At 56.3% G+C, this 16,010-nt stretch overlaps 3 protein-coding genes across 8 annotated transcripts in view; 1 reads left to right on the top strand and 2 right to left on the bottom strand.

Moving 5' to 3' along the window:
- The window catches only part of CYB561D2 (cytochrome b561 family member D2), a 28,128-nt gene extending 25,403 nt beyond the window's left edge, over window positions 1-2,725 (top strand). For 2 of the 3 annotated variants that reach the window (XM_065933640.1, XM_065933639.1), the window contains 3 exons: window positions 595-743; window positions 1,185-1,222; window positions 1,907-2,725. In XM_065933640.1, coding sequence (XP_065789712.1) covers window positions 617-743; window positions 1,185-1,222; window positions 1,907-2,410 — 669 coding nt within the window. In that variant the 5' untranslated portion in view covers window positions 595-616 and the 3' untranslated portion in view covers window positions 2,411-2,725. Of the gene's footprint in view, window positions 1-28; window positions 179-594; window positions 744-1,184; window positions 1,223-1,906 lie in introns of those variants that run through there. The other variant, XM_065933638.1, reaches the window with a different exon arrangement.
- Window positions 2,726-3,548: 823 nt separating this feature from the next.
- On the bottom strand, window positions 3,549-8,395 carry TMEM115 (transmembrane protein 115). The gene is made up of 2 exons (XM_065933617.1): window positions 7,069-8,395; window positions 3,549-4,349 (listed from the first exon to the last, which is right to left on the bottom strand). Exons 1-2 carry the CDS (start codon window positions 7,917-7,919, stop codon window positions 4,145-4,147), a joined length of 1,056 nt encoding a protein of 351 aa, XP_065789689.1. The 5' UTR covers window positions 7,920-8,395; the 3' UTR covers window positions 3,549-4,144.
- A 719-nt stretch (window positions 8,396-9,114) lies between these two features.
- CACNA2D2 (calcium voltage-gated channel auxiliary subunit alpha2delta 2) overlaps window positions 9,115-16,010 on the bottom strand; it is a 141,632-nt gene continuing 134,736 nt past the window's right edge. For 2 of the 4 annotated variants that reach the window (XM_065933616.1, XM_065933613.1), the window contains 14 exons: window positions 15,662-15,752; window positions 15,498-15,560; window positions 15,257-15,360; window positions 14,737-14,835; window positions 14,555-14,643; window positions 14,320-14,367; window positions 14,027-14,098; window positions 13,775-13,927; window positions 13,579-13,631; window positions 13,405-13,460; window positions 13,144-13,270; window positions 12,942-13,051; window positions 12,763-12,845; window positions 9,115-12,636 (listed from right to left, as the gene is read on the bottom strand). In XM_065933616.1, the coding sequence (XP_065789688.1) occupies window positions 12,496-12,636; window positions 12,763-12,845; window positions 12,942-13,051; window positions 13,144-13,270; window positions 13,405-13,460; window positions 13,579-13,631; window positions 13,775-13,927; window positions 14,027-14,098; window positions 14,320-14,367; window positions 14,555-14,643; window positions 14,737-14,835; window positions 15,257-15,360; window positions 15,498-15,560; window positions 15,662-15,752 (1,289 nt within the window). In that variant the 3' untranslated portion in view covers window positions 9,115-12,495. Of the gene's footprint in view, window positions 12,637-12,762; window positions 12,853-12,941; window positions 13,052-13,143; window positions 13,271-13,404; window positions 13,461-13,578; window positions 13,632-13,774; window positions 13,928-14,026; window positions 14,099-14,319; window positions 14,371-14,554; window positions 14,644-14,736; window positions 14,836-15,256; window positions 15,361-15,497; window positions 15,561-15,661; window positions 15,753-16,010 lie in introns of all 4 variants that reach the window. The other 2 variants (XM_065933615.1, XM_065933614.1) reach the window with 2 other exon arrangements.

Below are 16,010 nucleotides of genomic sequence, written 5' to 3'. Positions count from 1 at the left end.
GTTCAACAGCGCCTGCGCAGCACAACTCAGCCGTGTGGCTGCTAACAGGCCCAGGAAGTCCCGGGTGGGGTAGGCGTCGCACCCGGAAGTTAAGCGGCGGAGCGGCAGGGCGCGCGGCTAGAGCCCGGAGAATCCCACTTGTTCGGGACCGAACCACCTCCTCGGGTCGGCGCTGCGGGTGAGGCAGGCGAATCCCTGGCGTGTAGAGGCAGCAAGCCAGCTGCACGTGGGAAGGGTGTGCGCAAAGCGATTCAGGCTGTAATTTCGACGCAACCGGGAACTACAGTTCCCGTAGTGCTTCACGGTCCTCCAGCAGGCGCTCCCGCCCGGCGACGGCGTGGTGCACTTTGGGACTTGTAGTCTATTACACGGCCTTGCGTATCTTACCTGGAAGGTGGACGAACCAGTGATCAGTGCCAATTCAGATGCGGATAGACGCTGACTGGCCACCAGCCCGCGACTATTCCTGGGCCCTGCCTTAATGCTGTCCCTTCCTACCTTAACTCTTTGGAAGAGAGTGGCATTCCTGTCCTGCCACCCTTGGTCCAGTGAGAAGAGCACCAGAGGCCCTTGCTCACTCTGCTATGCTTTCAGGCTACAGCCGGCCTGAGTGATCATGGCCCTTTCTGTGGAGACCGAGTCACACATATACCGAGCTCTGCGCACTGCCTCCGGGGCTGCTGCCCACCTTGTGGCCCTGGGCTTCACCATCTTTGTGGCTGTACTTGCCAGGCCTGGCTCCAGTAAGTAGAATGCATAGTTACTGACTTTTGGGAACTGTCACTTTTCCTGGGGAGCAGGGGCAATAGGAAGCCTTGGGTCTGACTCTTGGGAAAGGCCTGGCTGGCTGAGGGACATGCCATGCTGGAGGGATAAACAGGGTGGAGTAGATGAGAGTGAGGGCTCTGCCAGCTTGGCCAGGCCCCACAGAGTTGGCTGCCTCTTGCAAAGTGCAGGGGGAAAGAGGGAGGGCTGCCAGAGGAATGGCGAAGGGTGGCCTCTGATCCAGGGAGGGTCCAGGAAGAGAGAATAGATACGGGGTCAGCTCGCTGCAGCAAGACGGGGCTTGCATTTTGGCACCACCTCCTTGGGTGGTGGGCTACTCATTTTCCTCAGCCTGTGGGGATTGGTGTGGCTGGGCTCTTGCTTGTGGAGATTCACGAGGCATCCTCTTCTCATTCCAGGTCTCTTCTCCTGGCACCCTGTGCTTATGTCTTTGGCTGTAAGTAGTGAACCTGGCCAGCTCTTAGGAGTGGGAGGGAGTATGGCTCTGGGTGTGGTTTTAGTGGCCTCTAAATGTAAATGGACACTTAATATCGATTTGGAGGGGTGGGATGTGGGGTTGGAGAAACTGTAGGCTCCAACTCCTGCTGTAGTTTATGTCTGGACTTGAACTAGGGTAATCAAGATGCAGGGCAAATGGGTTTGTCTAAGTACAGAACGATGCTTTAGCCACCTCCAGGTAGGAGGCTTAGAATATGCATTTGGGTGTACCTGTGCCTCCTGTCACCTTAATTTACAGTGGTGCACTTACTATTCCCTGAAACAGTGTACCCATGTGGACAACTCTTGCCAAGAAATTGTATCCAGGCCTGTCAGGGAAACAAAGCTTGTGAATCATTTATAACTGCCACATCTCAAGCCTTGTGTTTGCTGGGTAACATAGCAGAGATGACATTTCAGAGTAGCACTCAGGAAGAAGTGTGGAGAGGTACCTCTTGCTGGTCACTCAGAACACATGTTCTGTCCCAGATGGTTTTCCACTCTTGCCCCACCAAATACTCTTGTCAGTGGGGGAGAGGATAAAGGGCAATCTGCCCACACTAGCTGGCAGCTTAGGTTCTATCTAAAACCCTTCCCTGCTGCCTGGCAGCGCCCTCATTTAGTGTCCTCTCTGTCTCCGCAGTTCTCTTTCCTGATGACGGAGGCACTGCTGGTGTTCTCTCCTGAGAGTTCGTTGCTGCGCTCCCTTTCACGGAAGGGCCGAGCGCGTTGCCACTGGGTTCTGCAGCTGCTGGCCTTGCTGTGTGCATTGCTGGGCCTGGGCCTTGTCATCCTCCACAAGGAACAGCTTGGCAAGGCCCACCTGGCCACGTGGCATGGGCGGGCAGGGCTGCTGGCTGTGCTGTGGGCAGGGCTGCAGTGCTCGGGTGGGGTGGGGCTGCTCTACCCCAAATTGCTGCCTCGATGGCCCCTGGCCAAGCTTAAGCTGTACCATGCCACTTCGGGGTTGGTGGGCTACCTTCTGGGGGGTGCCAGCCTCTTGTTGGGCATGTGCTCACTCTGGTTCACTGCCACAGTCACCGGTGGGGTCTGGTACCTGGCTGTGCTTTGCCCTGTCGTTACCAGCTTGGTCATTATGAACCAGGTGAGCAACGCCTACCTGTACCGCAAGAGGATCCAGCCGTGAACTCTTCCCGGCCTTGGGAAAGCCTGGATTTGCCCCTCAGCGTGGGAGCCGGGTTTGAGACCACCTGGACTCTCTCAGCTCGCTCATGGGACACCTCAGGCACTGGGGCAGCCGGAGTCCTGTGTGTGACATTGTTACTTGATCCTCATGCTGCAGTACCTCCCCTTTCCTTCTTTCTCTACCGTCCCAGAGGAGTTTATGGATCATGTGCCTGGATGAAGTTGGGGTTGCAAGACTGCGCCCCTACCCCCAGCAACTCAACTTCTGCTGGTATGTCCAGAAATTACAGAAGAGAAGAAAGTAAAATAAAGTAAAAAAAAAATACTGAAGGGACTTCCCCGATAGTCCAGTCGTTAAGACTCTGAGCTTCCAAAGCAGGGGGTACAGATTTGATCCCTGGTGGGGGAACTAAGATCCCACATGCTGCGAGGTGCAGTCAAAAAGAAAAAAAAGACTGAAAAGACTGGATGGGAGAAATAGCCCAGAGCTGGGGATAGTTCTTGCTAATGCCATCAGCAGGAACAAACGGGCAGCTGAGCAGGATGGACCTGTCTATGGCTGCTCCCCGAGGAGCTGAAGCTCTGCTGCGACATTAGCCCCTGGGATCTGGCTGCTGAGTGTCCCATGCCACCTGGGGCCCTAGCAGGTCCTCGGGCTGTAGCTGTGACTGGTGGGACTGTGTGTCCTTTCAGTTTCCCCAGGTGCCCACTGTGTTGGGAGTTTCGGCTGTGATGGTCAAATCTGGGCAATGACAGGATGGGAGCTGGGGATGGGCTGCCTCCATAGGTGCCAAACACTGAGCACTCTTGTCTTCAAAGTGAACCATGGGTAAGAACAACTCCTTATGACAGAGAGACCCTTAGTCATCAGATCTTCAGGCAGGGCCTCCCTGACCAGGTAGTGCAGGGAGAGAGAGTAAGGGTCTGAAGTGACAGCTCTGGGAAGGCTGCTTGAGAGTGGACATGTGTGGTGAGGCAAGGGAGAGTGTGACGGGGGGGTGGGGAACAATGAGGGCAGTGGGTTTTTTATCCAGTGGGAACAGCCTTCGTGACCGAGCCCTGGAACCTGAGGTCCCTGTCTAATCCACAGCTGAGCATGCTGAGGGGGCTGCACAAGGTGGTCTAACGGAGCCCAGGAGCCATACCTCAAAGAACTGCTTTATTGATACTGCGAGGCAGGGCTTGGCTGCCCACTCAAGTGGTCCTGTAGAAAATACCTGGGAGCTGTGACTACTCTGGCCTGGAAGCAGCCATGGCCACAGCAGAGGGAATCAGAAATCTTGACATGAGCGTAGTCTTTCTGGGGGCAGGCAGGGATGTGCAGCAGCCCTGCGCTAGGCTCCTGCACGGGCTGGACCCCCAGAATGTTTTTGGCAAATCCCTGCCTTGGCCCAGGGCTCTCAGCAACCAGTGTCAGGTGTGAGGGTTGGCCCAGGAGCCACGGCACCAGTGTCCGTGCAGCCACTTGCTTGAGGCTGCCTGCTGAGGTGCAGTCTTACCTCAGATGGCCTGGGCTGGCTATGCTTCAGAGGTCCCATGCCTGGCAGAGTGGTTGTCTGGAGCTGGAACCAGGTAGCAAGAGTCCTGGGTAGTGTTGGCGAGAAATAGCAGAAGGCTGTGGCAACCCGCAGCAGGCCTTCTCCCCTCTCGTCAGAGCAGTCAGTGCCCTGGAGTAGCTGAGAGGGTGTCAAAGGGGGCTTGGGAGAGGAGGTGCTACACTCAAGGTGGTCTAGAGTTACAGCGTTGGGGGAGCTGCCTCAAAGGTGATCAGGCTTGATTCTGGGACAGCCCCCTTCCCTGGGAGTGTGGGGGCCTTGTCTGACGGCACGGGGCTATCCATCTTGGCCCCAGCCTCCTCTTCATCGTCGTCCATGCTGGGCCAGACGGATTGGTCCTCCACTCGCTTCAACCGCTCGTTGAGGGCCTTCAGAGCCAGTTGCCTGGGGCCGGGGAAAGATGACAGGTCACTATGGGTCTGAATTCGGCTCATGCCCTGTATTCTTTCCCCCAGGAAACTGAATTGCCTTACTGCTCACATGCCTCTCAAAATCCTATGTGTTCTCCTTCCCCATTGTAGGGCCCAGGGCTCCCCAGGGATCCGATTAGGGCTCTCTGCCATCTGAATGAGGACCCAAAGGCTGTAGAGCACTCCCTCCATAGCTTGGACACCTCCAGGCTGAGAACGCTGGGTACCTCCCAGGGTGTCCCCAGGCCAGCCCCAGGCATGGTTCTGAGAATGGTGCCTAAGGTTAGGCAGAACTGTGACCCACGGCAGATGGTGGAAGGGCAAGTCCCTGGATGCATGAACTTCTGCTGGGCACCAGGATCACATTCAAGGCATAACTTCTCCTTATCTCCTTGTCAGGAGTGTTGTGAACCCCCTGGCAAGGGTCTGTGGGGAGGTTTGGAACTTAAGCCCTTGCCTTGGCTCTCAGCCTGGGAAAGCAGGGCCAACTTGGGTTAGCTCACCCCTCCTGACTCTTAACATTGGCCTTCCCAGAAGAACCCTCAATACCACCAAGACCTGGGTTAGAGGAGGAACACACAGTGTTCTAGTGGGAAGAGAGGAAGGAAAAAACAGCCCACGTGGGTAGGGCACAGGCCAGGCCTGGTTCCACTGGGCAGACCCCTGGAGACCCCACCCTGAAGGAAAGTGGGGAAGTTCGCTAGAAGAAGGTATATACGAGGACCTGGGACCCTGCCCACCAGGAGGTGGACTGCTCATGCTGCCAGGTAATACTCCTCATAGTGGTCACTGTGGACCCCTGATGCCTCCAACTCTGCTACCAGCATGGGAGACCTGTATAGCCTTCCACGTTCCAGAAGAAAACCAAAATCTCCACCATGCCAGGGAACATGACAGGAGGTACAACAAGAACACAGGCACGTAAAGCCCCAGCACACTTCCACCCTGTCCTTCAGCCTGGCACCATGGCAAGTTGGCACAGACAGGACAGTCCTTCCCTCTGCTACCTAGACTCCCATTCTGGAGACTGCCTAGTCAATTCTGTTTAAAACCTGCCAAGGTAGAGAGATAGTGGCATGCTCACCACTCCGTCACAAGGGTCAAAGATGGGAAACCCTGCCTCCCATTATTGCTAGCTCTTTGGGGCAGGGAGTGTGGCATGAAGCAAGAGATCAAACTGCTTGGTAGAGTGATCCCTATCCCCAAGCAAGGTGACATCCACAAGGCTATGCCAGGAACCCACTTCCTGACACCTCCACCCCAACATGCCTCCAACTGTCCAGTTTCTTGGGGCTGTGAAGGTTTTTCGAATGTCCAGCCAACCCTAATAATCCAAGATTTCTCACTAGAGGAGGGGCCACCACTGTGGCCTGGGATCACCTGAACATCTCTGAGGACAGTTCAGTTTCCAGTAGGCCCAGCCCTTCTGGCTGCATCTCCTCCACCAGTTAAGGTTAGTTTAATAAAGAACTCAGTCTCTATGATTGATTAGCCATGGAGAGACAAACTGTAAGGCCCACAATTAAGCATGTCATGTGTACTAACTCTTGCCACCTTGGACCACAGTAATCTGGCCTTCTCCAGTTGGAAACTCCTTCAGGAGAGGGGTGTGTCCCACACTCCAAAGCCCCAGTGGCGAGTAAGCACTTGAACAAGTCTAACTGAATTTGTAAAGTTGCCTGCTAAGAACTCATCTCATGGGTGCGCAAAAGCAGAAGCCTTTGACAAATGCACAAAGTTGGAACAGAACCTGCTCTAGATTTCACAATTCAAGTAATTGCATTAAAAAAGCAAAAACCCAAACAATAAAAACAACAAAAACCACTCAAGAATAATGTTGGAAACAGAGCTGTGACCACTCTGGTCAGAGTCCATACACCTGGGAGAGAGAGAAAGAGATGGATTAAAAAGAGATCTGGCTTGCCCTGGCCAAGGTTCATTAAGTGAATAATTCAGCTGAGACTCCTGATGGTGCAGATGGCTTGGTTTACAGATAATGAAAAGGCTGTCTCCATTCCCTGGTGTGGTCAGCAGGCTCCCTCGGTGGGTCACATGGCTGTCCCCTGAGTTTGGTAACACATGCCTGCCAGAGTCAGTGTATATGGGCCAGTGGTTGTCTAAGTCTAGTTATACCCCAGGCTTCCCTGTTAATAAATAAGCTGCAGAGAAGCACAACATCTGAATTAAGGCCCAGGAAGAGGGTGGAAGTCCAGCATTGGAAACTGGGGTGGCCCCAACCACCTCATAAGGAGCCCAGGTCTCCTTCCCTGTCCCTCTCTCACAGGGGAAAAAAGACCAGCGGGTTGTTTCTGGCTCTCACGGGACCAGCGTCTAGAATGCCAAGATTCTCAGACAAGGCCAGGGTTATGTGTACCTGGCTCTCCACGCTCTCCACTAGCCCTCACACAGTTCAAAAGGAAGCAGGGCGTTTCTTGAAACTTAAGCACCCTGAGTGGTGAGAAAGGCAACTTTTACTCCCTAATTTTGGAAAGCACCTTATGCAGCCCAGATACCGAAGTGTTGAGATCAAGGCCACAAACTGGATTTTCTCTTTCTGAATCTGCCCCCAACATCTTACTGTAATCTTACATACAGCTGCCAGCCTACATACAGCAAGCACCTCAAAAGATGGAATGTGACCTGATCTGTAAGATTCTCCTAGCTGAACAAGGTTTTGGAAGATTCCACAGTACCTTCTCCGCTCTGCGTCTTGAGGGTCTGTGCCTGGGAGGCTGATGGTAATGGAGGATGGGGCGCCCACATCATAGCGCTTCACTGTCTTCTGGCATATCTTTACTTTCACCAGGAGGCCATGCACCAGGTTCGCCAGCAGGCCCACCACAGGCTGCAGGATCTCGGGGAAGAAGGTGGCGAAAGCAAAGTGGTCGGCCATGTCCCCTCGGCCTCGGCTATGGCGCTGGTAGAAGCGAAGATACACCCAACTGGAGAGCAGCCCAAAGCCATAGGAGGCCAGTGCCGGGCTCTGGAGCAGCGTGGCCAGCCGCAGCAGCAGCAGCAGCCCCAGCAGCAGCATGGGCACCACACTGACACGCACCTGGGGCACTCGCAGGACCACACAGTCCCCCATGGTTTGCTTGAGCGCCACCAGGACGCCACCGAGGAAGCCCAGGGCGCCGTGAATGCGGACAGTGAAAAGGTAAACCAAGTTGAAGGAAGCCATGTAGGTGAGGAGGTAGGCAAAGGCCCCCAGCAGCCCCACAGACACGTTCACCACTGAGAAGAAGATGAGCAGCTCCAAGGCCCCCCAGAGGGGCTCCAGCAAACGTCCAGCTACCACTACCGTGGCCAGGCTGATGGCCACATCCCACACATGCTGTTCCATCAACCCATGGGTAGCCAGGGTCCAGATCCAGAAGTTGGGCGGAAAGAGGTAGCCTGGGGTGACCGCCAGGCAGCCCGTGTCCACGGCGAAGGACAGCAGATACAGAAATAGTACGGCCGCGCACAGGGCCTTCACCACCACGCTGGCGCTGGACAGGATGGCCCCCAAGTGTTGGCGGGCGCCCGGTAGGGCGCGCTGCATCTTCCTGGAGGGCGTTGGCCTGAGGGAGGGTTTAGTGGGCTAGGGGCCTCCCCGGGGCCTCTTTCCAGTCCGGCCCCGACGGGAGGCCCGGGCCCGACCTAGTCACTGGCCTATGGCCCCGGTGAAGGCTTCTACTTCCGGTCGGGTCGACTCCGGTCCCAAAGGGCAGAGCCGGGCCTGGTCGGTCGCGGGGCCGGGGCCTAGGCCCCTCAACGGGGATCTGAGGAAAGGCCCTGAGCAGCTTAGGGATCGCCTGCCCGCCCCCCCCGCCCTGTGTGGTCACAGCGTCGACCGGGCTGGCGGTGATCTCAGGGCTCGATCTCCTCCATCCACTCTGGAGCCTTTTACGGTCCGCGCTGCACGGAGACTAGTTGTGGGCCGGAGTCAAGTCTGGTCAGCTCCGCCTCGGCCTCGGTCTTGGTTTTCGACAGTACCTCCTCCCTTCTCAGGCGCCGACAAACAGGGCGCTGCGCCTGCGCGTTCCGGGCGGCGGCAGGAAGCCCTCTGAGCGTCGGCCCTGCGGCTCCGCGGCATGCTGGGACATGAAGTCCTCGGCCAGACCGGGACCTGCGGCAATCTGGGCTCTGGGTAGAACAAGTCCCAGGAGGCTGTGCGCCGGGAGAGGCGGGTGTGCTTGGGAGTTGTAGTGCTCAGGACCGTTTCCGCCGGTTCTCCAGACGTGGGGGGAGGGCGAACAACCTCAGGAGAGCGGCGAGAACCAGCGGCCGCACAGCTGCACGCCACGCACTTTCTGAATTTCCCGGGAGGAGTGGCTCGATGTCTGCCCGTACATCTGAGTGGGTGTATCCTTGTGTGCAGGTGTGCGAGTAAGAATGTTGGATGATCCAGCGAGCGCGAACTCCCGGTACTTCCACGGTCTGGTGTATGCCTGACTCAGGTTGGAATTCTTGCTCTGTCATTTGACCGATGTGTGGCATTGGCCAAATTCCCGAACCTTATTGAAACTCAGTTTCATGGACCGTTGAATGGAGATGATGACGGGACATCCGTGACGATCCAAGGGGACTGGGGTGTAAAATGCAGTCCACCCTGGGTGCGGTCTGAGTGTGTTGCCCAGGCTGCCCTTGTGTACAAGTGAGGTGGAGCCCATACTTGAACTCCGGTCTCCAGCCCCAAAACGGGTGAGGCTGGACCTCTCTCGATGACTCTTCCTTACCACAGTCAATGGATGATCCTGATGGAGAGGTCTTTCCACAAACTTGGTTCAGGCTGGCCTTGGACCTCTGCCTCACTGCAGTGGTGGCTTCAGGCAGCCACCTGAAGCCACCTGTGCAAAACTGAATTTTTAAAATGTGCATATAATTAAAATAATTATGTTAACAAAGTACATTTTTAAAGTGCAGAATCCCTTCCTTTCCGCCAGCAGTACAACTGCTGATGTGTGCATAACCTTCCAGATCACAGGTGTTGCTATGCCTTAACTTTGGGGTCTGGGTTCCTGCTGGATGCCACGCCGGGGTAGGGTTGCCAGATTCAGCAAATCAAAATACAGGCCAATGAGATTTGAATTTCAGATAAACAATTTTTTTCAGGATACATGTGACTCCAGTTTTTATAGTTATGTCCCATGCAATGTTGGGAACATACTAAAAAATATTAGTTGATTATCTGAAATCCCAGTCAGATTGGATGTTTTGTATTTTACATGGCAAATCTAACCGAGGACCTCTCGGGCTGTTGCAGAGCATGGGAGCTGTCTCAGGGACTGCTAGTCTTTGCTATGTGGCAAACCCTTGTGGAGGGTGAGGAAAGGTGTCTTCACTAACGCCTCAAATGCCCTCTTTCACTTATTTAGCATCCGAGGTTCCTCAGCCACAGGTCACCTCATTTCGGAAACCTTTGGTGGTTTCTTGAATCTGGGAGAAAGGATTTCTCCTAAGTCTCAATTTGCTCACCAGAAGTATGGAGATAAACTGGTACCTAACTCTTAAGGTTGTGGTGAGGACTCAGCTGGGTGAGTGCAGAGTATGGAATGTGTACAGTGTCAGTGGGAAACCTCTGCCCTGGTGGTTGTCTTCACCCTTGAACACAAAGGTCACACAATACAGTTCACTATTAAGAGTTAGGATTAGAATGAACAAGGGTGTAGGGCTTGCCAGAGGGCGGCCTGAGAGGGTTTGCTGAAAAGGATTCAGACTTGTGTTCCAGTGTGAGCAGCAGTGGCCACTGAGAGGCCCAGGCCTCCCCTGGGCTGGGAAGGAGCAGCCATCATGCTTGTGGGGGTTGGGCAGAACTTGGCCTCCTCCAGACGGCAAAAGTGGCCCTCCAGGACCAGGTCATGGACTTGGACCGGGTATTCACTCTTCAGTCCACCTGGAGGACCTGCTCACTAGGCCCTAGTCTGGTTCTACTGGCCAGAAGCTTGCATCTCATCTCCATCTTCTTTCTTCCATGGTTTTGGCCTTGAGTCTCTGGGAAACTTTTTTTTTAAAGACAGTTTTTCCTGAAGGCTTTTGAGACGATTATAGAAAAAAAAAAGGATGTGAAGGATCTGGCACTTAGGAAACCTGGGAAGCATCATGCCTTCCACCCACCAGAGACCTGGATTGGTATGGCTTTGCTCTCAACTGAGTGGTAACTGGTCAGGGCCACCTATCTTCAAGCCACCCAATCCTCACTGCAGGCAGACACAGTGTATGGGAACCATTTGAAGTGAAAATATGAACATTATTTAATAACTGATCTTCTGTAATAAACCATTTGAAAATATTTTACAAGGAATCACACACACAGTATTTTACAAAGTTTCTTGACTTTTTTGTCGCTGTTGTTTTTCCGACTTGTCTGTACAAAATAGAACAACCAAAAAAAAGGGCAGATAAAAGGAAATGGCCCCCCAGTCCCCCACAGATCCCCCGAGCCCGAGGTGAGGGGACAGCCAGGTCAGGTGGGTGATGAGAAGGATCAGACCCAGCTGGGGGTTGGACAACTACCTGATGGGGATTGTTTTGTCTGCTTTTCTGTTTTTTAAACTTAAAATATATATTAATTTTTCTGTATATGTTTGATTCTTTTTTATTTTTATATTCTCCATTGAGCACCTGACTACACTACAGTTACACACACGCCCCCACAAGACATGGCTGGCGTCTAGGCTGGGTGTACAGCATGGGTGCCCACCCTGGCACCAGCAGCAGGCATGGACCATACATACACACACTGAGAAAGCGACAAGCAATGTGACATTAATTAACGGAGCCATTAATTAATGCATCACCCTCCCCCCTCCTCCCAGTCCATCTGAGCCCCACAGCCACATCCCCCTGCCCTCAGTCCCCCAACGGCCCCCAGGCTGGGATGCCTTTGGGGGAAATGACCAGAATGAACGGTGTGAAGAGATGTTCCCAGGCCCAGCCTCTGTGTGTGTGCACAGAGTGTGTATATGTGTGTGCATATGTGTAAGTGTGTGTTCAGGGAGGAGCAGTTTGGCCAGGGAGTGTGTGTGTGAGAGGGAAAGAGATAGGCCTGAGTGTGTAAGGGCCAGATTGCGGGTTGGATGATCCAGCTAGGAGTGATCAAGTCACCGCCACTAAGGCAAAGGGCGATGTCTGGTGAGAGTTCCTCTGCTGAGGGGTGCAGGCAGTGGCATGTGGTCCCCCTGGGGGCCTGACACGAGTGAGAAATGGTTACAATGAGCACCTGGCAGGGTCACGGGCATTTAGGGGACACTGGCGGCAAAGTTGGGACAGGGATCTTCCCCCTTTGCCTCCGCATTTGGCACTATTTGACATTCAGCTTTAGAGACAGAGGACCAGCTGGGCTACAGGTTAGATTAGAGGCTGACGGTGAGCAGGAGATGGAGCCTGCATGTGCCAACCCTCCCACCAACCCCTCACCCCGCGTAAGGCTGTGAGCCCCTACCCTCACCCCACTCCATGGTGCATGTCTCTGTGTGTGTGTGTGTGTCCTCCTGGGTCTGTCTAACGTGAGTCCAGTCTCTGCCCTCAGGGCTCCAGTTGTGTATGGGGTTGTGTCTTAGCCAGTGTCACTGTCGCTGTCCTGCTACCTGCAGGGCTTGGGGAAGGAGAGGGGGAGGGGTGGCTGTAGGCCTGAGAGAGGCAGGAATCAATGGGGGCTCTCCTGCCGGGGCTAAGCTGGGACGCACAGGCCTCAAACTGCCCATCACCATTTCCTCTGTTATTCCCAGGGAATCCAGATTTAGTCCTGGGTGGGGCAGAAGGGCCAGGTTAGAGGAGTCCAGGTGGGGCAAGGCCTAGGTCTCCCACACAAAGGGAGCCTCAGGGCAGCACGGGCAGTAGAGGCCTGGTTTGGCACCAGTACTGTGGCCTCCCTGGCCCAGCCCTCAGGAGTGGGTGAGTCCAGTGGGAATGAGGGGTCTGGGGACACTCTGACAGTCCAGCAGCGAGACGTGGCTTAGGGGCCAGAGACCTGCAGCGACCTCCTTCAGCACCCCCACCCCCACCCCAAGGCGCAGATTCTGGGAGCCAGGAGGGCGCAGTTCCTTCACTGAGGGAGGGGGCAAGGCTCTAAGGCGGGGAGTGGGGGGCAGGTGAGCAGGGAACGGTGGGGGAGGCCTGGCGCGGGGGAGGGACACTCAGAGTTGGCGAGAGGGGTGGGCGTGGACTTGAGGCTGTGGCCGGGGAGGCAGGCCCAGGAGAAGCAGCAGTTGGAGGGACACCAGGACACCCAACGACGGGGGGAAGGAGGCTCCGCGGCCGCAGTCTGAGGTATCTTCCTGTTGGGAAAAGATAGGGAGCAGCCGGTCGGCCCGGGCGGGGATGGGCAGGGGGCGTGCAGGGCCGCACTGGCCCTGGGGAGAGTGGGAGCTGCGGGTCAAAGCCGCCCTCCCCCCGCTCCTTACCGTGGCGTTGTAGTCAAAGCAGATGTGTGGGCCTCTCCGGTACCGCGGTCTCTGCACCAGTTCACACTGCTCCGGGCCGTCCGCTGGGCATGGGTGGGGAGTCAAGGAGGCGGCGGCACGGAGGGGGCGCGCGGGGGTTGGGAGGGGGCGGGCGGCGGGGGGCGGCGCGGGCAGGATACAGTGTGTCTCCTTCTGCAGTAGCCGGCCTGCCTCACACTGGCTGCACAGCGGCTTCTCGGCCACCACGAAGAGAAGGTTGGTGTTGATCAGTCTCTGCGCGTGGAAGAGCCTGGGGGCAGCACAGAAGGGCGGGGGCGCTGAGGTTCGCCCCGCCCCTCGCCCCGCCCTCGCCCCGCCCCTCTGGCCACGCCTCGCGCGCACCTGGAGCAGTTTCCGCAGTCGATGATGGCGTTATAGGAGGCGTTCACCGAGCCGAAGTAGTACTGGGTCTGTTTCATGACGCAGCTGCTCTCGCGCACCTCGGGGTTCCCCTCGGCCTCCGCGGGGTCTGCGAGGGCCCAGAGCGCCTCAGCCCCACCCCTACACCCAGAGCCTGGCTCAGCCATAAGCCCTGCCCTCCCTTTGGAGTCGGTCTCAGACTGGGGAAGGGCTTTGAGGAGGGGTTTCCAAAGCCCAACCTACCTGCCTGGAACCAGCTGTGGTAGATGAGACCATAGAGAAGTTGCTGGAACAAAGACCTGCAGGGCATGGGTCACCGAGTGGGAGTGGTCAGCAGAGGCCTGACCCTGCCCCGTTGCTCTCCAGCCTTCCTGGCCAGGGAGCACCCTCCCTCTCCTATTTCCCCCGGGGACTCACCAGGCTGCAGCAGAGGTCCACCAGGCTAGGTTAAGGAAGTCTGCAATGGTGGGCTGCAGTGGGGAAGAGTGGTGTGGGCTCCCACTGCTGTCCGGGAACCCAGGTCACCCCCAGCTTGCTCATTAGAGGTGGGGGGTCCTCTGTGGGCAGGTCTCCCAGTCCCCCCATCTCCAGGCCAGGCATTGCTGAGGCTCACCACAAAGATGCCCCGGGGTGCAGCACCCAGGTTGCCCGGGGGTAAGGGGGCACAGGCTGCCTGATAGTCGTAGGACTCCTTGCGGGTGTAGAAGGAGTTATTGTAGAGTGCCAGCATCAGGTTGGCATCCACTTCACTGAAAAACCTGCCCACCTGGGGATGCCAGAGGGAGTGGGAGTCACAGGCCTGGCAGTGTCATACCCCCAGAAGTCTCAAACCCATACCTTCTTCCACCCTCTTCCTGACCCTCACCTGGTCCCACTGATGGTTCTGGTTTGACAGCACCAGGAATCCCCCATCATCAATGAGGACACAGAGCAGGTCCTGAGAGGGGAGGAAGGGGGAAGAAGATGGGGAGGGGCTCTGGCCCAGCCCTTCCTACCCAGCAGTGGTTCAGTGGAGGGGGCACCATTCCCCCCAGTTCTGGCAAAGCTGTGAAGTTAGGGTGGGATGTTGAAACCCGTTGGCCAAGGGATGGGCTAGGAGTTGCTGTTGGAACTAAGGTGTCCAGGAGTGGGGTAAACAAGGGTTCAGGGCACACGCACCTCATTGTTAACCTCGCAGTCCATCTCACAGTGGCTGTTGGGGCCGCACTGCTGGGCAGAGAGCAAGGACCATAAGTGCCCACCAGTTTTTCCCCTCCCATCACCTTATATATGTCGGGGTCCCCTGCCTCCCCATAAGCACCAGAGCCACTCTGACTGGGAGGACTGGTAGGGGTTCCTGGGGACTCCAGAATGAGTACTTCTGGTCTTACTGCCCTCATCGTTGAGCAAATACCTTCTGAGGCTGGTCCTGGTGGGTACGGTTGCTAGCTAGCACCTTGAACTTCTCAGCCCAGGCCTCTAGGTCCAGCTTAACGCCTACCACTATGGGGGAGAGCAAGGGGGCCATCAATGCCCACCTGCCTGGGCAGCACACTGCCCAGTGTCTCTTTCCCCCCCTCCGCCCTGGGTATTCACCTGCTGGCCTCAGCGTACGTCCACCCAGGCTGAGCTCCACAGCTGTGCTGACAAGGATGCCCACCGTGTCATTCTCCAGCTCCAGAGGCCTTAACAGGGCTGGGGTGGATGGGGTGGGGTGGTGAGGAGTAGGGGCTGGCAGCCACGCTGACCACTCTATGCTGGGCTCCGTGAGCCTAGGAACCCGAGCCTGAGATGATCTCAGCCTAAGCACCCAGCACCCAGCAGAGTGTTTGACACAGCCTCTGCTGTGCTGTGTTTAGTCGCTCAGTCGTGTCCGACTCTTTTCGATCCCATGGACTGCAGCCCACCAGGCTCCTCCGTCCATGGGGATTCTCTGAGAATACTGAAGTGGGTAACCATGCCCTCCGCCAGGTTGGCACAACCTAGCCTTCCCTTTTTACCTGCCCCAGTCTCAGCCGGCCAGCCTCGTATTTGAGAGGGACCTCACAGAGCAGAGCCTGGCCATGGCTGAGCAGACAGGGAAGCCTTAGCTTCCCGCCTGCTGCTGTGCACTCACCATCCTGCTGCGGGGGCTTGAAGACATAGCCATGGTTGTCCAGGCTGCGGCGGTAGAAGCTGGCATTGAAGGGCTCGGGGTTCTCTGTCCAGTCTTCAGCTGCCCTGGTCACACAAGACAGACAGAGATTGGTGGAAGCGGGGAGACTCATGGAGGCAGCGGTCTCAGCAGAGGCAAGGAGCCAGAGAGGCAGGGTCCCAGGCAGGGGCAGGATGTCAGGTAGCAGGGGCGGGTCACTTACTTGTTGGGGAACACTCGAGTGATGCCACCATCGGTGGCAGCGAACACGGCCAGAAGGCTGTACCTGGGGGCAGCAGGGAGTTGAGGTCACTGCCCTGCCTTCTTTAGGGCAGGGCTCCTGGGCCCATCCCAGCCTCCTGCCCCCACAGGCTGGGTGGTGCCTACGTGTTGAGATCCTGGTCCCGCCACACGCGCTCCACCAGCTGCTGTGTGATGCCTGTGTCCAGGATCAGGTTGTGCAGGAGGAAGTTGTTGCCTGGAACAGGAGGGTTGGGTGGAGGAAGTATCTTTTTTTTTTAATTGAAGGATAATTGCTGTACAGAATTTTGTTGTTTTCTGCCAAATAGCAACATGAATCAGCCAATAGGGAGGGAGTATCTTCTTGTGGATCCCTGCCCACTCTCCCTGCTACCCCCAAAGCTCCAAGCCTTCCCAGGATCTGCCCTTGGCTTGGGCCTGTGTGTTTCCACACCTGCCCAGTTCCTCTGGGCTGCCCCATTTTGCTGCCTGGGTG

The sequence above is a fragment of the Muntiacus reevesi genome, chromosome 4 (genome assembly GCF_963930625.1).
Source record: "Muntiacus reevesi chromosome 4, mMunRee1.1, whole genome shotgun sequence".
In the NCBI taxonomy this organism is placed as follows: domain Eukaryota; kingdom Metazoa; phylum Chordata; class Mammalia; order Artiodactyla; family Cervidae; genus Muntiacus; species Muntiacus reevesi.
Note: the sequence above shows the minus strand (reverse complement) of the source record. Positions and strands in the feature narration are given on the sequence as shown.

What these genes read in the sequence shown, in the direction of transcription:
- TMEM115 (XM_065933617.1), bottom strand. Translation starts at nt 7,919, where the DNA reads ATGCAGCGCGCCCTACCGGGCGCCCGCCAACACTTGGGGGCCATCCTG. An exon ending in CAAGACGCAGAGCGGAGAAG is followed by an intron (nt 4,350 to 7,068) that starts GTACTGTGGAAT and finishes CCCCGGCCCCAG; the next exon opens with GCAACTGGCTCTGAAGGCCC.